The 17,284-nt window shown below is 48.8% G+C and overlaps 1 protein-coding gene across 1 annotated transcript in view; it reads left to right on the plus strand.

Moving 5' to 3' along the window:
* The window catches only part of MDM1 (Mdm1 nuclear protein), a 23,264-nt gene extending 6,212 nt beyond the window's left edge, over nucleotides 1–17,052 (plus strand). The window contains 13 exon segments of the mRNA XM_061563123.1: nucleotides 1,396–1,448; nucleotides 1,450–1,773; nucleotides 1,775–1,885; nucleotides 3,031–3,165; nucleotides 3,816–3,937; nucleotides 4,933–5,035; nucleotides 6,937–6,975; nucleotides 9,418–9,596; nucleotides 10,095–10,427; nucleotides 11,070–11,188; nucleotides 13,648–13,758; nucleotides 14,395–14,577; nucleotides 16,782–17,052. Coding sequence (XP_061419107.1) covers nucleotides 1,396–1,448; nucleotides 1,450–1,773; nucleotides 1,775–1,885; nucleotides 3,031–3,165; nucleotides 3,816–3,937; nucleotides 4,933–5,035; nucleotides 6,937–6,975; nucleotides 9,418–9,596; nucleotides 10,095–10,427; nucleotides 11,070–11,188; nucleotides 13,648–13,758; nucleotides 14,395–14,577; nucleotides 16,782–16,906 — 1,937 coding nt within the window. The 3' untranslated portion in view covers nucleotides 16,907–17,052.
* Nucleotides 17,053–17,284: the final 232 nt, after the last annotated feature.

The following is a 17,284-nucleotide window of genomic DNA, read 5'->3' on the forward strand; positions in this document are numbered from 1 at the left end:
AAACACAATATGAACTACTTATTTTAATGAACTGAATCTTTTTTTGGCATCAATGTCATAAAAATAAGCTTTATCCTTTGTGGCAATAATATAGGACTTGTTAAGATTGTGAAAGATCAAATAGATACCTATTGCAAGGCATCAGGTCTTCATTAACCACACATACCTCTGGCAAAACTTGCAAACAATCATGCTCTGATAATATACGCATTGGTGTTTGAACATCTTAACACCTTTTTTTATTTCCAGAAAGGGTTAAAGCCTATTTATATTTTGTCATCGTCTTCATACTGCCATAAAGGTCCCATAGGTACATCAATCTCATCTTTACAATATTCATTTTCATCATCACGAGCTGCAGCAGCAGCAGCAGCAGCTTCATCATCGTCTGTGTGCGCTGTGCCCCCATTCTGCCGCGTGCACCCGGGTCCCCAGGAGCTTCTAGTTGCAGCAATGCTGTGCCAGGTGTATGGCGCTTGTCCGATGAATGCACGGTTAGCAAACCGGACCTGCAATCCAGAGGCCATCGGTTCGATCTTCCTAATCTGAACCCTAATATCCCCCCCCCACTCCACTTCCACCACCTCGGTCCACCTAGCAGCAGCATACGTGAGTTCACCACAGTCGGTTGAATCGGCAGGTTGCGTGTGGTGGGGTAAGGTGTGGGTACGCCCACTTCTTACAAAACGTCTGGCCGGTGTGGAAGAGTAGGTACAATATCCTCTAGAGCAATGGTTCTTAACCATTACTACCTTTCGGTAAAGTCGCGTCGAAAACAATCTGGCACGTCTCGCACCCTGAAAATGGAATCTCGCACCCCCAGGGGATGCATCTCCCCCAGGTGAAAACCCGACAGCTCTAGATGATCTCTCTTGAGCTCCCTATCGTGGAGGCTCCTGTGCCAGCAGTGGCAGAGAGAGCGAGCACTCGCAGGGCTGCTGCACCTTCACATTTTTACCTTTCAGGATGACTTGGATTTTTTTTGTCATGTGACGATCACTGCATCGCGCAGCTTTCAGATGTGCTTTTGTGGCCGTTAGTAACTCTCTTCCTTCCGATATTAAGAAGCCACTGGGAGCTATGCACTTTTAAATCTAGATTGAAAAGAATTTATTTGGAACTGCTTTTTGTGTTTAGTTTGTTGTCCTTCCCCCAGCACCTCCGATTAGTATGGTTGGCTACTTACGGCGCGAAAAAATGTCGCCATACATACGTGCTGTTGTTTTTGCTCTGAATTCTATTTGCTTCGTTTCTGTACTTTATTTGTTTTGCTTTTGTGATTTTGGTGACCCAAGTCACTCTGGCGAATGAGACTTATCTTGGTCTCTTGACCTCTCACCTGGTTAAACAAATAAACCTCAACTTGACCGGAGGCCACCGTGTTCTGTTCCGCAGGAATTTCCCGGGAGCCTGGCTTCATTTCTAAGCGCAGGGTGCCCTACTACGTTTCCCCGGGTCGGAGAGTCGCTGCAGTGGAACGCTGAGAGCCACGACCTCTCGGGCCGTGACCTCTCAGGCCGCGACCTCTCAGGCCGCGATGCAAACAACAGAGACATGAAATTCACGGTGGCCTCGAGTGCACGTCCGGTGTCGAAGGCAGAAAGGAAAAGCGCCGTTTCAGTTCCCATAATCACCTCGCCCAAAGGACAGAGGGTTAAGCGTACGGAAGACAAGGCGGCTGCTGACATCACACCCGCTGCAGAGAGCTTGTCAAACACGGCTACGCGTGCGACTCACGAGAGACCGGCAGAGAAGTCACTTACCGCAATGGTGCCCTGCCGCTCAGACAAGTCTGGTCATCCTGTCCCCACCATCTCCCAAGCAAGCACCGAGCGCGCCGGATTTTCAGGCAGCTCGCGCAGTGGAGGCCAATGTGTCCGAAGGGGTGAGTTCGGCTGGGTAGCGAGTGCTGTGAGCGGTTTTGATGTTTCCAGAAAAGAGCTAAAAATCATGTGAATTCATCATTGCTGCTGTTTGTCGTATGTTGCACCTCTTTCTCACCGTATGTAGCCATGCTAATCGGTGGTGCTAATGTTCAAATTATAATATTGCAGATAACTTTGGTGACACGAGTATATAAAAAAACATTGATATATTCTCATCTCATGAAGCACAGTGTGGTGTTAAAATAGCTTTGGTGGTGGAGATATGGCCCTTGGTTATTGCTGCTGTCTGCACTGACCACACGACATTCTACGGCGCTGTCTGCTTCACGGTGTATGTTAAAGATCCCGTGACGTCATTCGAGATGAGTAGGCCGTTGTGTTTCGGCATCAGCGTCACGTTCCATATTTTCCAAAAGTTGAAAAATTAAACGGCAAATTTTTCAGTTGGGATTAGGCGCAGTAACACCGCCCCCGCTGGTGAAACGACTGCAGACTACGTCTGTGCAACACAGTAGCGCCTTCCTTGGTGATAGCCTCGCGCTATACGAATGGCGCGAATACCAAATTAACTATATTATTAGTATAATTATTAACGAAGCCGTGTTTTAAGGATGGATTTTAAATGAGTTACGGAGGTGCCTGTCCAGAATTTGTAATGTAAGGCTGGAGGAACCTTTTGTGTGGGATCGGTCCAGGTTGGGGAGTGTACTCACATACTGGATGGACTGTGGTGTGTGCCCTCATAATCAAGTTTCACGTTTGTTTCATGTAATCAGGTGAGGACTCAGGAGACAAGGAAAGTCTCATTTTGCAAGAGTGACCTGGGGAATTCGATCTGCTGGTAGGGGGCGATGATTGCTATGTGTGTAATCCCTAAGTGAGTAATTTGCGGGGCAATTTTTTTAATTTGTCAAATTTGGACCCTGACGACGACACACAATAACCTTCTCTTGCAAATGACATTGGGCGTTCTTTACCATCCACCATGAAGCAGAGAGTGCGTAGTATTACCACGGTTGTTATCATCACACCCGCAGTAATTACCAGGGCTACCGATGGATTCAACACTCCAAACTTCTGCAACGACAACGGCCACCGTGGGGTGGCGTCGCCTGCTGATTAGTCGCGTCGGTGTCTTTGCAAGGTGAAGCACGTGCTGAAGAGGAAGGCTGGGATGAACGTTGCACCGAAGCGCAGCTTCCAGCGAAGCTCCGAGTACCAGCACCGCTACGGCGGCAGGACGTACACCAAGGTGGCGCCAGTGCTGCTGGCAGAGCAGGTGGGGTCAGACGGTCGCGCAACCTTGCTCGCTCGCTCGCTCGCTTGCATAGATGCCCGAGCGCTCACTAAACTATGGAGCTTCGCCTGGCTTTCTGGATGGCAGTCAGCGCCTGCTGCTATGATCTCGTCCCGATGATGCTTGGCCCAGCTTATAACGAAAACGTTGCATTTCATTTGTTCTCAAATTCACTCACCAGTGTGCTAATAATAATACGAATAAAAACCTTTATATATGTGACGATTAAATTCGTTCAGAGCCCACCCCAAATATCAACTGTGCGTCCTCACGCCTTGTGGAGACTCGCGAACAGAGGTCACGGATGAACAATTTCCAACATTGTCGAGCTTTGTGATTTCATTTGACTCCATTTGGTCGTTCACAAGCACGAGGCGACCTCCGGTGGGACTCGATGCAGTCGCTGTGGAGTGGCGTCCCCGCGGTGTTGACGGAGCTACGGCGCTGTTTCATGGCTCGTCCTATGGCAGCCCTCTCGACCTCCCCCAAGAGGACGCCGTGACCCCTGTGGGTGGTACTGTGACCCCTGTGGTTGGTGCCGTGACCCAAACTCTGGGAAACACTGCTCTAGAGGAATAGCTTTTCTCAATTCTACTTTTAAAGCCAATTACACTAATGAATTATTGTTGCAGCTAAAGAAAACAAAAGCTGACGCCCTGATCAGTAAACGGCGCCCACTGTTGGAAACTCGACCTAGGCCCAAGGATGAGCAGCCGGCGGAGGTGGCGCAGCAGAGAGACGCAGTGAGGATCAGGTGGGTGTCACAGAGCATCCCGGGCTGCGAACACTGCACTACAGTCTGCAGAGCCTCTGTCTCTCAACTTATGATCTGTGCTCCAAACCTGGTGACCCGAGCTCAATTCTCTCTCGCGGCCAGCATCGTGACATTTATCTGAACCAGTTCTGGGATTCCTTTAGGTCGACTCAGCCTTAAATGAGAACACATCAGCGCTTGAGAGAAAAGGTTGGCTGGCTGGGCGTGGTTTTGGCCACACCACCCCCTCGTGTGCCCTGCTGGCCTTAATAGATGCTCGCTAACAGCACTTGCCCCACCAGTCTGTTAAGGCTCAATCAAGGGGGATCTATGTCCTTGAAATTTTTTATGATCTTTTATCTTGTCATTATCGTTTTAAAATCCAAACTCAGTATACAACATGTGGTGTATATCTGCGTGTGAATACATCGCTTTTAAAAATATTTATAACATTGGAAACATTTAAAATCCACTGACAATTGGTTTACAGTCCATTGACTTTCAACACTGCTGTCAATGTTCATAAAAAGTAAAAGTGCCTCCCTGCTGGAATGCGCCACAGTGGGGCTGCAGCCCTCGGCCCACCGTGGGAACTGAACGTTCGCACGGCGAGGGCCGGACAGCATTTGGAGGGACGCCATTCACTCGGAGCGAGACCGTTCACTCGGAGCGAGACCTTTAGCGGCGGGTCCAGTGGGGGAGGGCAATAGGGGCACCCCACCCCCTCACATCCCCACCCCCCACACCCCCACCCCTCCTCCTTGAGACCCCGAACATTGATATTTTATTTATTTACCAGAGAAAATCCACTGTTTTTATTTTATCAATGCAGGGCCCTATTTAAGAAGCTTGAAATGTCAGGACCACACCCTCCTTCGGATGTTTCTAGATTGGCCTATGATAAATTACTCTTTAAACGGACACACTGGGTACTTGAGTCTCTATGGAGTTTCCTAGTGCGTGGTTCCAATGCACGACATCTCTCCTTCCCCCAGGAAACTCAAATCTGAGTACATGGAAAACTTCCGAGCCCCTTGCCACTACAAGTTTGGTGATGGAGGCTGGGTGGGCATTCGGAGCCAGCACTCAGCATTAAAGGCATGCATCTACTTTACAATCTAAATTAACGTCTTGGTGGTACACCAATGTGCAGGATAAAATAAGCGAATCTTTTCCAATAATTACTTATTTTCCTGCGATTCGCAAACCCCGGCCAGAAAATCTTGCAGAGTGGTGCGTCAAAATCAGCTCTCGTGTTGTCGAAGCAGTCGGAAGACGAATGTCAGTTCAAATTCTGATTATAGAATGTTTATGTAAACCGGTGTGTTATGCTGCACTGGTGTACACCGCCAATACGTCCAAATACTAACCTGTGACTCTATATGGTGGCGCTTAAATAACAACTCAAAGCAAACACCTTACAACCTAAATCACACATCAAAGGCCCATTACTTCCTCTCATCTATTTTATCCACATCATCTTCACCATTACATTCATATGTGCCATTGTTAATTCTCTCTAAAGCGGCTTAGTCATTTTTACATGGTGCATTAGTCAAGGCATTATATAAAATTACGGTAAGATAAGATAACAATAACAACCGCCATCCGTCACTAAATTGTGGGGGCATCACCACGGTGCTTGCGTCATGCTAGGTGCACCTTACATCACAACTCATCTCAAACATTTCAAGGGCACCCCTCGTGCTGTCCCTGTCCGGCACATGGTAATCACCTGGCCTGCAAGTGGGTATTATTCTGCCAGACGGGGCCGATAATTGTTGCTGTGTATAATCGCAATTGAATCATTTTCAAATATTGGATATTTGTACTCTTTGGTTTTTTCGGTAAAGTCACGTAGGTTAAAAAAGAAAACAAATAAATTAAATCACGACGTTTCGGAGGCAACACAAGCTTCCGTCTTCAGGTGAAACCATCACAGCAAAATTACTTGATACAGCAATTTTGCTGTGACGGTTACATCTGAAATTGCTGTATCAAGTAATTTTGCTGTGACGGTTTCACCTGAAGACGGAAGCTTGTGTTGCCTCCGAAACGTCGTGATTTAATTTATTTGTTTTCTTTTTTAACCTACGTGACTTTACCCGAAAAAACCAAAGAGTATGAATCCTTGCAGTCACGAAAGCTTCAAATCTAGAATTGGATATTTGGATTATGACACCCACTGATTTCAAATCATTGCACGGGATCTTTACCATCCCCAGTGAAGTAGATGGCACGTAGTATATTATGGTTAATGCACCCACAGCTTCAGCCAGGGTCGGCTGCCAGATTCGAACCGCGAACCTCTGCAACAAGCGGCAAATGCACTCCCACTGGGCCATTGTCACCAACCCACGCGATGTGCATGAGTTACACACTGTAATCCTTCCGATAATAAGAAACCACTGGATGTATGCACTTGCAAATCTAATTTGCAAATTTATTTCTTGAGAACTGCTTTTTGTGTTTAGTTTGTTGTCCTTCCCCCGCACCTCTAATCAGCACGATTGGCTGCATATGGTGTGAAAGATGTTCAACATATGTATGTATGTACGCACGTACACACAACCTACGCGGCCTTCTTCAGGGGATCTCAGGGTCATGCCCAATGCAGTGACGGCCATTTATCATTATCATCATTATGAGCCATGGTCTATCCACTGCTGGTGGAAGGTCTCCCCATGCCATCCTCCATCTGTCACGGTCCTGCAATGCTACAATCCAGCACACTCCTGCAAACGAGCTGATCTCATCTCCTCGGCTGTCCGGTCCCTGACCCCGGCACGTGGCTAAATCATACACAGCCTCCTCACCCCCAATTATCCTCACGCGGAAGCCATTGGCGCCGTCGCTGTTTGCGGGACAACACATGTCTCGTCCCGTCTCGCGTGTGCGGTGTGCCTGTTGTGAACGAACTTGACGCACGTTGTCCGTGTTTGTCCACGCCCCGGTTGTGTTGGAATTGCCTTGCACGATTGGCTATTGTCGTTGTGCAGGGTGCAGAGCAGAGCCGGAGCAGCGGGTGGCTTGCTGAGGTGAGTGGCTGTTGCTGGCAGAGGCTGGTCTACAAACTTCCGAATGGGGGATGATGAGTGGGGGTGCCGAGGGTGGAGGCGATCCTGAAATTTCAAGCTTTTTAAATACCGTAGGGCCCTACATCTCAGCGTATAGAAACATTCAGTGTTATTACTCTGATAAATATCAACAAAATGGAAATTGTTAGAGATCTCACCGAGTGGGAGATTTTCCCTATCGCCTAACTGGTTGTCGGTTGTTAGTTTTACTGCCACAGTGAAAGTGAGGAAGTTTGGCCTGAAAGCGACATGAGTTGCAGTCAGACATCGCTGATGACCTCTGTCCAGAGGCCACACGGACAGAAGGGTCGTCGTACAGTCTCAATGGCAATCAGAGGCACGGATTGGGTCCATTTTCTAAGCCACCCACCCTAACCTGTGAGGTTGGCTTGGGGGTTCACTGTAGGGAACTCTGGGTGCAGATCCAGGCTTCAGCCGCTCGTCATTAAACTGGCTTGTATGTATGCACGTTGAATTTATTTCGCACCATACATGGCCATCCGTGCTAATCGGAGGTGCGGGGGAAGGGTAACAAAATAAACACAAACATTTGCTCAAACAAAATGAGTTTTCAGTCCATATTTAAAAGTGCATAGCTCCAGTGCCTTCCTAATATCAGAAGGAAGAGGGCTCCAGACAGCCACAGAGGCACATCTGAATACACGTGATGCAGTGGCCATCTTTGTTCGATGGCTAGCCAAAAGCCGCTGCTGCGAGGATGACCGGAGTTTGCGTGATGGTTTATGCTCCTTGATGAGATCAGCAAGGTATTGTGGTTCATTTATGGCAAGCACTTTGTGTGTAATGAGTGTGACCTTATAAATGAGTGTCACCTTATAAAATGGCTTCACACGTTGCAGAGATGTGATGGTCTCAGGCCCGTCACCAATGACTGCAAAGATAATAATCTGATTCGTAATTGATTTTTGGGTTTGGCCATGTAATCACCTGACCTAATTTGTGTCGTCAAGAGCCTTTACCACCTGACACAGACAAAAACGCACTCGTGCAAGCATATAACCACGTGCCGACAATGACTATTTCGGCTCGCTCACCGGTGAGATAAAGAAACATTATCACCGCCAAAGATGAGAATAATCGAAGGTGTACAGGCAGTCCCCGAGATACGATTTTCCGACTTATGAACATCCGCACTCACGAACGAACCGCCATGAGATGTTATTATGTTAACCATCCAACTTGCGAAACTTCACTCGTACTCACGAAGCGAACCACAGAACTATTTTGTTCCGTGGAACGACCCTCCATGATATGTAATGATTACCAGCATCCAACGAGATGCACACCCCTTCTGATACCAAGCCAGCATCAGGACTCAACGTAAGTGAAAATTACAGATTTTTTAAATGTTCATGTTACTTTATATTATGTTTTATTTACTATACCGTATATATTACAGGACTACATGTGTAGTGAGTTCAACCGAGTCGCAGATGTACTCTTTGGAGGCAACACATTTATTAATATCAACACAACGGGGTAACTGCCCCTTAACCAGATAACAACCTATGGTGGTGACCACCAGGCGAACCGCACTAGTTACTCCGTGACTAGCTACAATGGACCGGACCACAGCTCGTGTCCAGGTCCACGTGTTGGAGAGTCTGTAGGACGTAGAACGTAGATTATTCAGGATGAACAACAGCAGCCGGTCCCTCTCGGGGACCCGGCTGATATTCTCTGTGGCGTGGCTGGCTCGCCCTGAGCCACGACCACCTTCTAGAATCCTCGAGCAGGATCTCGACCCTGACACGTGACCACCCCTAGCCCCCACCTGGGGGCCCTGTGTAGACTTTACCAGTCACGTGTCCTTCAGGGTCAACCAGAGTGCCATGGCGCTTAGTAACCCCATGGCTGACACTCTCACACCCTATCCTGTAGGGGTCGGCACTGCACGCAGAGCGTGGTGCCATCCAGCACAGCCAGTAAGCGCTCACCGAGCTCCTCTAGGGCCAGTACTGCACCCACATACTAGTGGTGCTCGCGTTGTCAATACATCGCACGCCGTGCCTCTCGAGGGCCGGCATTACACAGTGACATCCGCGATGTCACTACACATGCAAATGTACAATAGTTATTCTTATTTATGAGTTTCAAATTGCTTCCTTTTTGTGTGGAACTGTAACACATTTTATAACGCTGACCAAACATATAATTAAATCTCTAATTCCAAAATACGAACAAATCGACTTATGCACGTGTCTCGGGAACGTAACCCGTTCGTTCGTAAGTCAAGGTCTGCCTGTACTTTCATTTGCTTAATTTTGGCTCGTTGCATGTACGTATGTATGTAGAACTTCTTTCGCACCATACGTGGCCAACTGCGCTAACCGGTTGCCTCCTTATGTGCGCTGCAACCGTGTGTCGCACACACGCGCGCAGGTGCGGGACCTACGGGAGAAGGCAGAATTGTACAAGCGGCGCCTGCTGGGCACGCACTTCTCCCGCGATCACCTCAACCAGATCCTGTCAGAGCAGAACGAACGCTGGGACCAGCAGAGCACCAGTAGCGTGGCCGCGGAGGACTTCAGCAGCGCCGTCGAGGCGCTGGACCTGGCCAGGTGACACCGCTGGGCCGATGGCCCCGTTCATCGTGAGAGAGACGTGCAGCGAGCATTGACTCGTAGCGCGAGCTTGTTTTGAAAAAGAAAGTCAAAAAGATCGACTGCTTCGATTGAGCATTAAGGTATTGGTGCGCATCTCCTGCTTACAGCCCTGCAGAGCCAGCGGTAGAAATTCCACATTCCTATGGTGGGCGAGAGGAAATCGAAAGGACAACCACTGGTGACTCCCCGCCTGAGTGATATTGCTTTTATTGACCACGGAGGGATGATGGGTTGAGTCAACGCTCAACCAGGATTTGGACTCGCGACCTTCTGATTGCGAGATGCTCGCTCTCCCGCTGAGCCACGATCATGTCGGAGAACAAAAGTCCCACACGGTGTGGTAGCAGAACCCCTCTACGAGTCACACTTGAAACGCCTCTCTGCTGTGTGGGCTGGCGAAATTGAGTTGGCTCACGAGGATGTTATTTGTCTTCTTGTGCTTTGTCCCAACAGAGTGAGAGATAAACAGAGAGCGTGGGCTCGGAGACCATGCGAGAAGGGTGGTGGAGTGGCCGGCACGGCACAAGAGCGACAGGTGGGTAACGGCCGTGCGGACAACTTCAAAGGCGGAGCGGCGGACGAGGCTGATGGCGCAGCTCGCGTGGCGACCGAGGCCTTCGGCAAGCCTCCGGCGGAGAGCGCAGCCACCTGGGAGGAGAACGCGAGTGGCGATGCCGCCTCTGCCGCCCCCACCGCCACGTTTGCCGAGACTCGGGAGCTCGTCGCGCATGGCACTCGGCCGCACACTGCGAAGGAGGAAGCAGACGACGCGCACGAGCGCTGGAGGTGACGCCGCCCTGCACCACCGTGCTCCGTGTATGCGAGCAATCTTAGCATAGCCACCTTTCTTTCCTCTGCTGTCTAGGGCCCAGCGTAGAAGGCAACTTTGGAAAAAGCTGTGCTTTCCAAAGTGGGTCCACAATAGAGCTCAGAGTGGAAATTTTATTTCTTGTAAAAAACACATTTCCCCACACGGATCACACAGCTTCACCCGCCCACGCTGTGTGTCCCAGACTGTCTAATGTGAATCGTAAGATTCCTTAATTCTTCTATTATATGACCCATTTCCTACGACAAGCAACGACAGTAAAACGCTGGCCAGCTGTACTAATTGGGAGATGGATGCCCTGCTCCGGCTGCTGAAAAATCCGGCTGGCTGCAAAACTAATTACGATCAATGTAAACAACAACGACGATGATGATGATGCTCCTGTCGTGTGATGGGCAGTGTCTAACGAGCTCTGATGTGACTGTCAGAAGCACACTCCAGGGACATTGCTGCACTGTACAGTGGTCACCGTGTGGTGACGTCGGCTCGAGTGGCACCGCGGGACTGAGAGGTTTGCTGCGAGTCGCTCGAGCGTGAGGAGCGGCATCTTTAAAGAGCACCCACAGCGTTCCCTTTGCAATTGTGAAATCGGAACGCAGCACCGCCTCGGTGGGGTCAGAGGCGAGCGCAGACGGAGGCGGCCGGTTCCCCACCCCCAGGCTCACGGCGCTCGGGGGAGCTCAGCGCACGCACCACGACCTCACCACCCCGGCGGTCGGTAAGGGCGCAGGACAGTCGCCTCGCAGGGCCGTTGGATTGGTCCACCTCACTGCCGCCCCAGTGATTCGTGCGCCGCGCTACATGGAGCGCGCCGCGTGAATCACTGGGGCGGCGGTGAATTCGGCAGGCCCGTCCCTGGTTGTTGCATCGTGTTAACCATACAAATACAAATCTTTAACGTGTACAATACTAATATTTTACGTGGACAAATACACGTTAAAGATCCAACCAATCTCGTTTAAAACAAGTGGGCCATCATGTTCCGGCGTCATGGTTCACCTTTCCCTCATTTGAAAATGACCCACGAATTATGCAATTGGGATTCCACACGCCAACATCTCCATTTGTAAGTTTTAATTTGGCTGTGAGAATTTTTAATCAACTTACTGGTAAGCCGAACCGATAATAGCTGCTGGTGATAATTGATTTATTTAACCGTGTCAGGTGGTGAAGCGTCCATAACGACACTAATTTGGCCGAATCATTGCGTGCCCTCAACCAACTACGAATCGTAAATACCGCCTGCAAAATGCTGCGCGTTACAAATACTTCACGAATGCCGAGTGGAGGCCTCTTGCGCATGCGAGTGGTCTGTTTGGGGAATTTAGGATCTCACGGATCTCCCGGACCCCCCCCCCCCGTGTTGTAGGAACGCGCGCTTGCTTGAGGAGCGCAGCGCGACACACGGGGGCAGAGGCGTCGTTAAACACGCGGTCGCCGCGCTTCCGCCTGAAGTGCCCACTTTTCCACGACAGTTAATCCCTCCGGCCGAACGGCACCCCCTGCTTAGTTTGCGAGCTCGAAGTCCGGCTGTGGTATGGACCCTGTCCCTCACAATTGAGGACCACCTTGTGTGAAGTTACCCACAGTTATGCTGTGGAGATGCTCCCAGGATATGAATCCATCATAGTTTTTTTTTGGGTTAAATCGCGTAAATATAAATGTGTCGTGAAACCCGCCATTACTTGACACAACCAATTAGTAAAGTTTGTTGCGTAAACAAAACATGCGTTTAGTTACTAGTTCAGCACACCAGTGTGTTGCAGCGTAAACTCAGAGTACCGTGGAGTTTTGCCAGTGATTACAACCAGCCTCATCAAGGGACAGCCAGAATTGTGGAGAAATCCTCCTGTTTCAGTCTTAAATAGACGCGTGTGTGAGCGGCGCACAGTGGAGTCAAACGGGTGCGGAGAGAGAGAGAGAGAAAGGCGACCAAAATAGAACCATAGCAGTGATTGGCTGGCTGCAAATGCAGACACGGTGTAGGCGTCTTGGAGTCTGCAGATGGAGGCGATCAGCGTGGCAGAGACGCTGCGTGAGCGGAAGCTTAATGAGGGCCACCTGGAGTCTTTAAATGAGTGAAGGGTTATAAGGTGATCTGCGGAGACACGCGGGGGAGTTGTGAGTTAAGTTGGTTGGAGTGAAGAGAAGAGTGAACACAAGAGATGCTCACAGAGTATATAGCGAGAGGCTAGCAGTAGAGAAGCTAGCAGAGTGTATAGCAAAAAGCTAGCCGCAGAGAAGCTAGCAGAGTATGTAGCGAGAGCCTATCAGTAGAGAAGCTAGCAGAGTGCATAGCGAGAGGCTAGCAGTAGAGAAGCTATCAGAGTGTATAGTGAGAGGCTAGCAGTAGAGAAGCTATCAGAGTATATAGTTAGAGGCTAGTAGTGGAGAAGCTTGCAGAGTGTGTCCTGATAGGCTAGCAGTGGAGAGGCTAGCAGAGTGAGAGAGAGATCAGGCTAGCAGTGGAGAGGCTAGGAGAGTGAGAGTAGGCTAGCAGTGGAGAGGTTAGGAGACTGAGAGATAGCAGATTAGCAGTGGAGAGGCTGAGAGTGGAGTGAGTAAAGCGAGCAGAGCGGAGGTTGCGATGGAGTTACGTGGTGTTGAAAGCGAGGAGTTCTGTTCGAATAAAAGTGGTATAGGAGGAAAATAAGAACTCTTTGGTTCTTTCGGTAAAGTCACGTAGGTGAAAATAAAATAATTTTTTATTTTAATTTTATTCGGTAAAGTCACGTAGGTGAAAATTAAATACAAATACATTTTTATTTTATTAATAAAATAAAAATTAATTTTAATAAAAGAAAAATACATTTTAATTTTATTTACCGAAAGAACCAAAGCGTATGGATCCTTGCAGTCACGAACACTTCAAATCTAGAAAAATAAGAAGTTGTCCGCGTGAAATAACACCACTACACATGCACATTATGTAAGTACATGAAGCATGTATATGAATGTTTCCAATTTCTTGTTGTGAGCTTGGAGACACATTGACCCTCATTTTACCGCATACAGTAGCACCACCTGCGACGAATAGATATCATTACGTATGGTGCGTATCCATCTACTGCAATAAATAAGTAAACAGACGTCGGCCCATGGGCTTTGTGAAGCATCGGCGCTTGTCGAGCGGCGTTAGTTTACCGGGCCCGTGACGTTCGCTTCCACCTGCCGCAGGGGGTGCCCTGCTGGTGTCTCCTCCCAAGGAGGGGCTGGGGTCCCAGCGGAGGGAGACGCCACTGGGAAAACCGTTCTCGCCGCACAAGTATCGCGATGGAGCCAGCGCAGGCTCCACCTCGCCCAAAGGTGAGGGCTCCTCCTCACACGCAGCTGAGGGCCTCGCTCGCAGGTGAGGGCCGCCCAAGGCCCACCGGGAGCGTGGGCTGGGGCTCCGGGCCCTCGTCCTGCGAGCGACGATCAGCAGGCTTGGCTGGGGTTGTGTCCTTCCAGAAAACAAACCCCACATGCTTTCTGAAGAGCGTGCCCAAAGTGTGCTTAAGAATGTAAATACAATTGGACGTAAAACAAACAAAAAAACCTACGCTGACTTTTCTCTCACGATATCAGGGAATGTTATTGACATTGCCAAGATGAATGCCTATATTGGTTCATCCGAATCCATCAACAAAAACCCAGTCACAATCTACATGCAACGATAACGTTGCTTAAGTAACACGCGCAGTCAGTCACACCCGGACGTAGATGAAGTGTGTAGTGTATGGCACACGCCACGGGAATGGGAGTCAACGATATCATTTATGGAAGCAAAATAAGGAACAAGGGGAGGGAACAGACAAGAAAGAGAATGGAAGAGAAGGATGGGAAAGGAACAGAGAAACGGAGCCAAAGGGTCAAGAGAGATGAGGAGAGGGAGGAAGAGGTTGCATTGCTTCGAGTCGTTCTTTTAACGGCGCAGCTCGATAGCGCCCACCCGGTCGGGTGACTCCCCCTACGCTGCCTCCCCACAGAGCGCAGCGCGAGCGCCGGACCTGCTACCGTGCGCGGGCACCAGGACGTTCGACCCGCTGCCCCTGCGCGAGGAGCCATGGCCCAGTTCCCCCGCGCGGGAGCCGCTCCTCCACTCCGCTCCTGCCAGACTCCTCCCGGGTGGGCTCTCCGTCATCGCGCCAACAACAACCTACAGCGCAACGGCCAGCATCGCCCTCACTGCACCCTGTCAATGAGTTTAGGAAGGTCTTTTATATCGTTGTAGGGTACCATGTGGATTTTAATTGTATCGTGGTTATTTTATATTGGCAGATTCATACATGATTAGTCACAAAATGACTCTCGTGTATGATATAATTGCACACACGTTTATAAATCACCTCACGTACCCCTCGGGACATTGCCACGTACTCCCAGGGGTCTGCGTACTCCTGGTTGAGAACCACTGGACTAGGGCATGAACCACCGTACCACCGCTCTCCAGGTTGCAATAGCTAATGGCCACTATGATGCGCTTTGTTAAATATCACCCCATGGGTTAAAACATTACCACTCTGTAAACAACTACCACTGATGCAGGAATGACTGGGCACAATGACAACAGTTATCACTTGGTTTTTGCTGAAATTATGCACACCCAGAAGCCCGTATGGATGACTGAATGTGTAAAAAAATACGTTGAAATTTGTACGTGGAAGGACAGGCATGTCATGGAGAAGTGTCTGCTTATTTATTTTGTTACTTATAATCTACACAACGACACTAATCGTTTTGTGTTGTTTATGAGAAGGGTCTTTGCCTGTAAACATCTCGCAGTTTACCAGCATGGGTCCAAGCGAGCCAGACTGCTGATGAAATAATGCGTGCAGAAACCGGTCCAGAGTTTGCTTGCATTAAACCAATGCTGCTGACATGATGCATTCCCGGAAGGCCTTTCGTCTGATGGGATGTGTACAAATTACTTTCTTTCAATGTGGAGGAACAGATATGTAAAGGAGGGGGTATTGACTGTTTATAGGTGTTGTTTCTCACATGGAGCAGCAGCTGTTTGGTTCTGCCAGCGCTCATGACCGTGTGCCACGGTGGCGAGATGTGAACTTCCTCACCTTGTATGCAGGAGCACGTGGGTTGGTTCTCGACTCTGTACTTTGTATATTTGGAGTTTGGATGTCTTTCTCCCCGTGGTCACATGGATTTTTTTCTGGCTCTTCTGGTTTTTCCCTCCACATTTGTAATCAAAACGCGCTAGAAGTTTCTACGTGATGATAAGCGACTTCGTTGAGTTTAGATGTAAAGCTTTCGTGACTGCAGGGATTCATCTTCTTGGTTCTTTCGGTAAAGTCACGTAGAATGGAAATAATAAAACAATAAAAATAAAACATAATAAAATAATTCTCACGACGTTTCGGCCACAACGCAAGTAGCCGTCCTCAGGTGAAGAACAGGTCTGTCAAGGAATGCATAGTCTGAATGACAACCCCAGGCTTGGAGCGTCTTTTTTAAGCTGGGATGGAGGAGGGGAGAGCGCCTTGACAAAATAATTTGCATATCATTTGGAATTTAGCATATTTATGGGAAATGCAGATATGCGATTAGTACTACTTGTGAAATGCGTAGGAGGTTTGGCGAGGGGTTTAAAGTCATTATGCCCGTGCATTATGCAGGATTAGCAGCATCAAAGGGAGGGGGTAGGGGTAGCATTAATGAAGAGTAGCAGCATCAAAGGGAGGGGGTAGGGGTAGCATTAATAAAGAGAAGGAATGTTAATAGTATGTATCTGCAGTAACTAAACCACCACGTAAACAACTAAAGTATAAACTACATAGTATCATCAGTATACTAAATATACTCTTCAATAAGCTGAGCTACTAACAGTAAGTAATACATTACAATTCTACAATGTATAAGGTATAGAGTGGTGTATTATAATAATACAGTATATAATTTAATGTTGGGTTTGTCTATAGCAGTATATAGTACGGGGTATACCCGTGTGATGTAAGAGAACAAAGTTTAGCTGGAAGCATATTACATTTTTTGCTTAAAAAAGACGCTCCAAGCCTGGGGTTGTCATTCAGACTATGTCTCCTTGACAGACCTGTTCTTCACCTGAGGACGGCTGCTTGCGTTGTGGCCGAAACGTCGTGAGAATTATTTTATTGTTTATTTTTATTATTTTATTATTTCCATTCTACGTGACTTTACCGAAAGAACCAAGAAGATGACTTCGTTGAGCTTTCATTTGTGGCCAGGTCACTTCCGAAAAATAGCTACTTTACATAGCTCAGTGGGCCTTACCTGGTAAACAAAAAAAATGAAGTTCAGTCGTGCTCAAGGAAGGTTCGACGTTGTCCGTGCTTCAGATGCCGAGGAGCGGATCGCGCTGTTGTCGGCTCGCTCCGAGGCGTCGAGCTCCGCGGCGTCGGAGCTGCTGGAGAGGGCGGTGCAGCGCCGGCGCGACGCGTGGACCAAGAAGACGCCCGGCTGAGTGGGACTCCCACGCGGACTCCACCGCGGACTCCCCCGCAGACCACGCGGACGGACGGCACCATGGGAGCGGGGTCGTTGCGTTTTGGCGTAGCGTGTGAAGCGATTCAACACATTTATGCCCGTTTTTGTTTGGATTTGGGTCATAATTATTTAAATATTCTCTTCTGACCATTATCGTGAGTGATATGGTTGTATAAGTATCCGTGTGTGCGGTGTGTAAATGTCAGATTCTACTCTTATGGAGTCACAGCACAAACCATCGCACCTGGTGAGAGATAGGTCGCCACCTATCCTGTGTCTGACCTGGACAGTTTGGGAATTGGCACCTGTGTTTGGTTGACTGGAATTGGTTTGTGTTACACCATAGCTTGTGTTA

Source organism: Lethenteron reissneri, chromosome 30, assembly GCF_015708825.2.
Source record: "Lethenteron reissneri isolate LAM-NWPU_2019-01 chromosome 30, ASM1570882v1, whole genome shotgun sequence".
Classification (NCBI taxonomy): Eukaryota; Metazoa; Chordata; class Hyperoartia; order Petromyzontiformes; family Petromyzontidae; genus Lethenteron; species Lethenteron reissneri.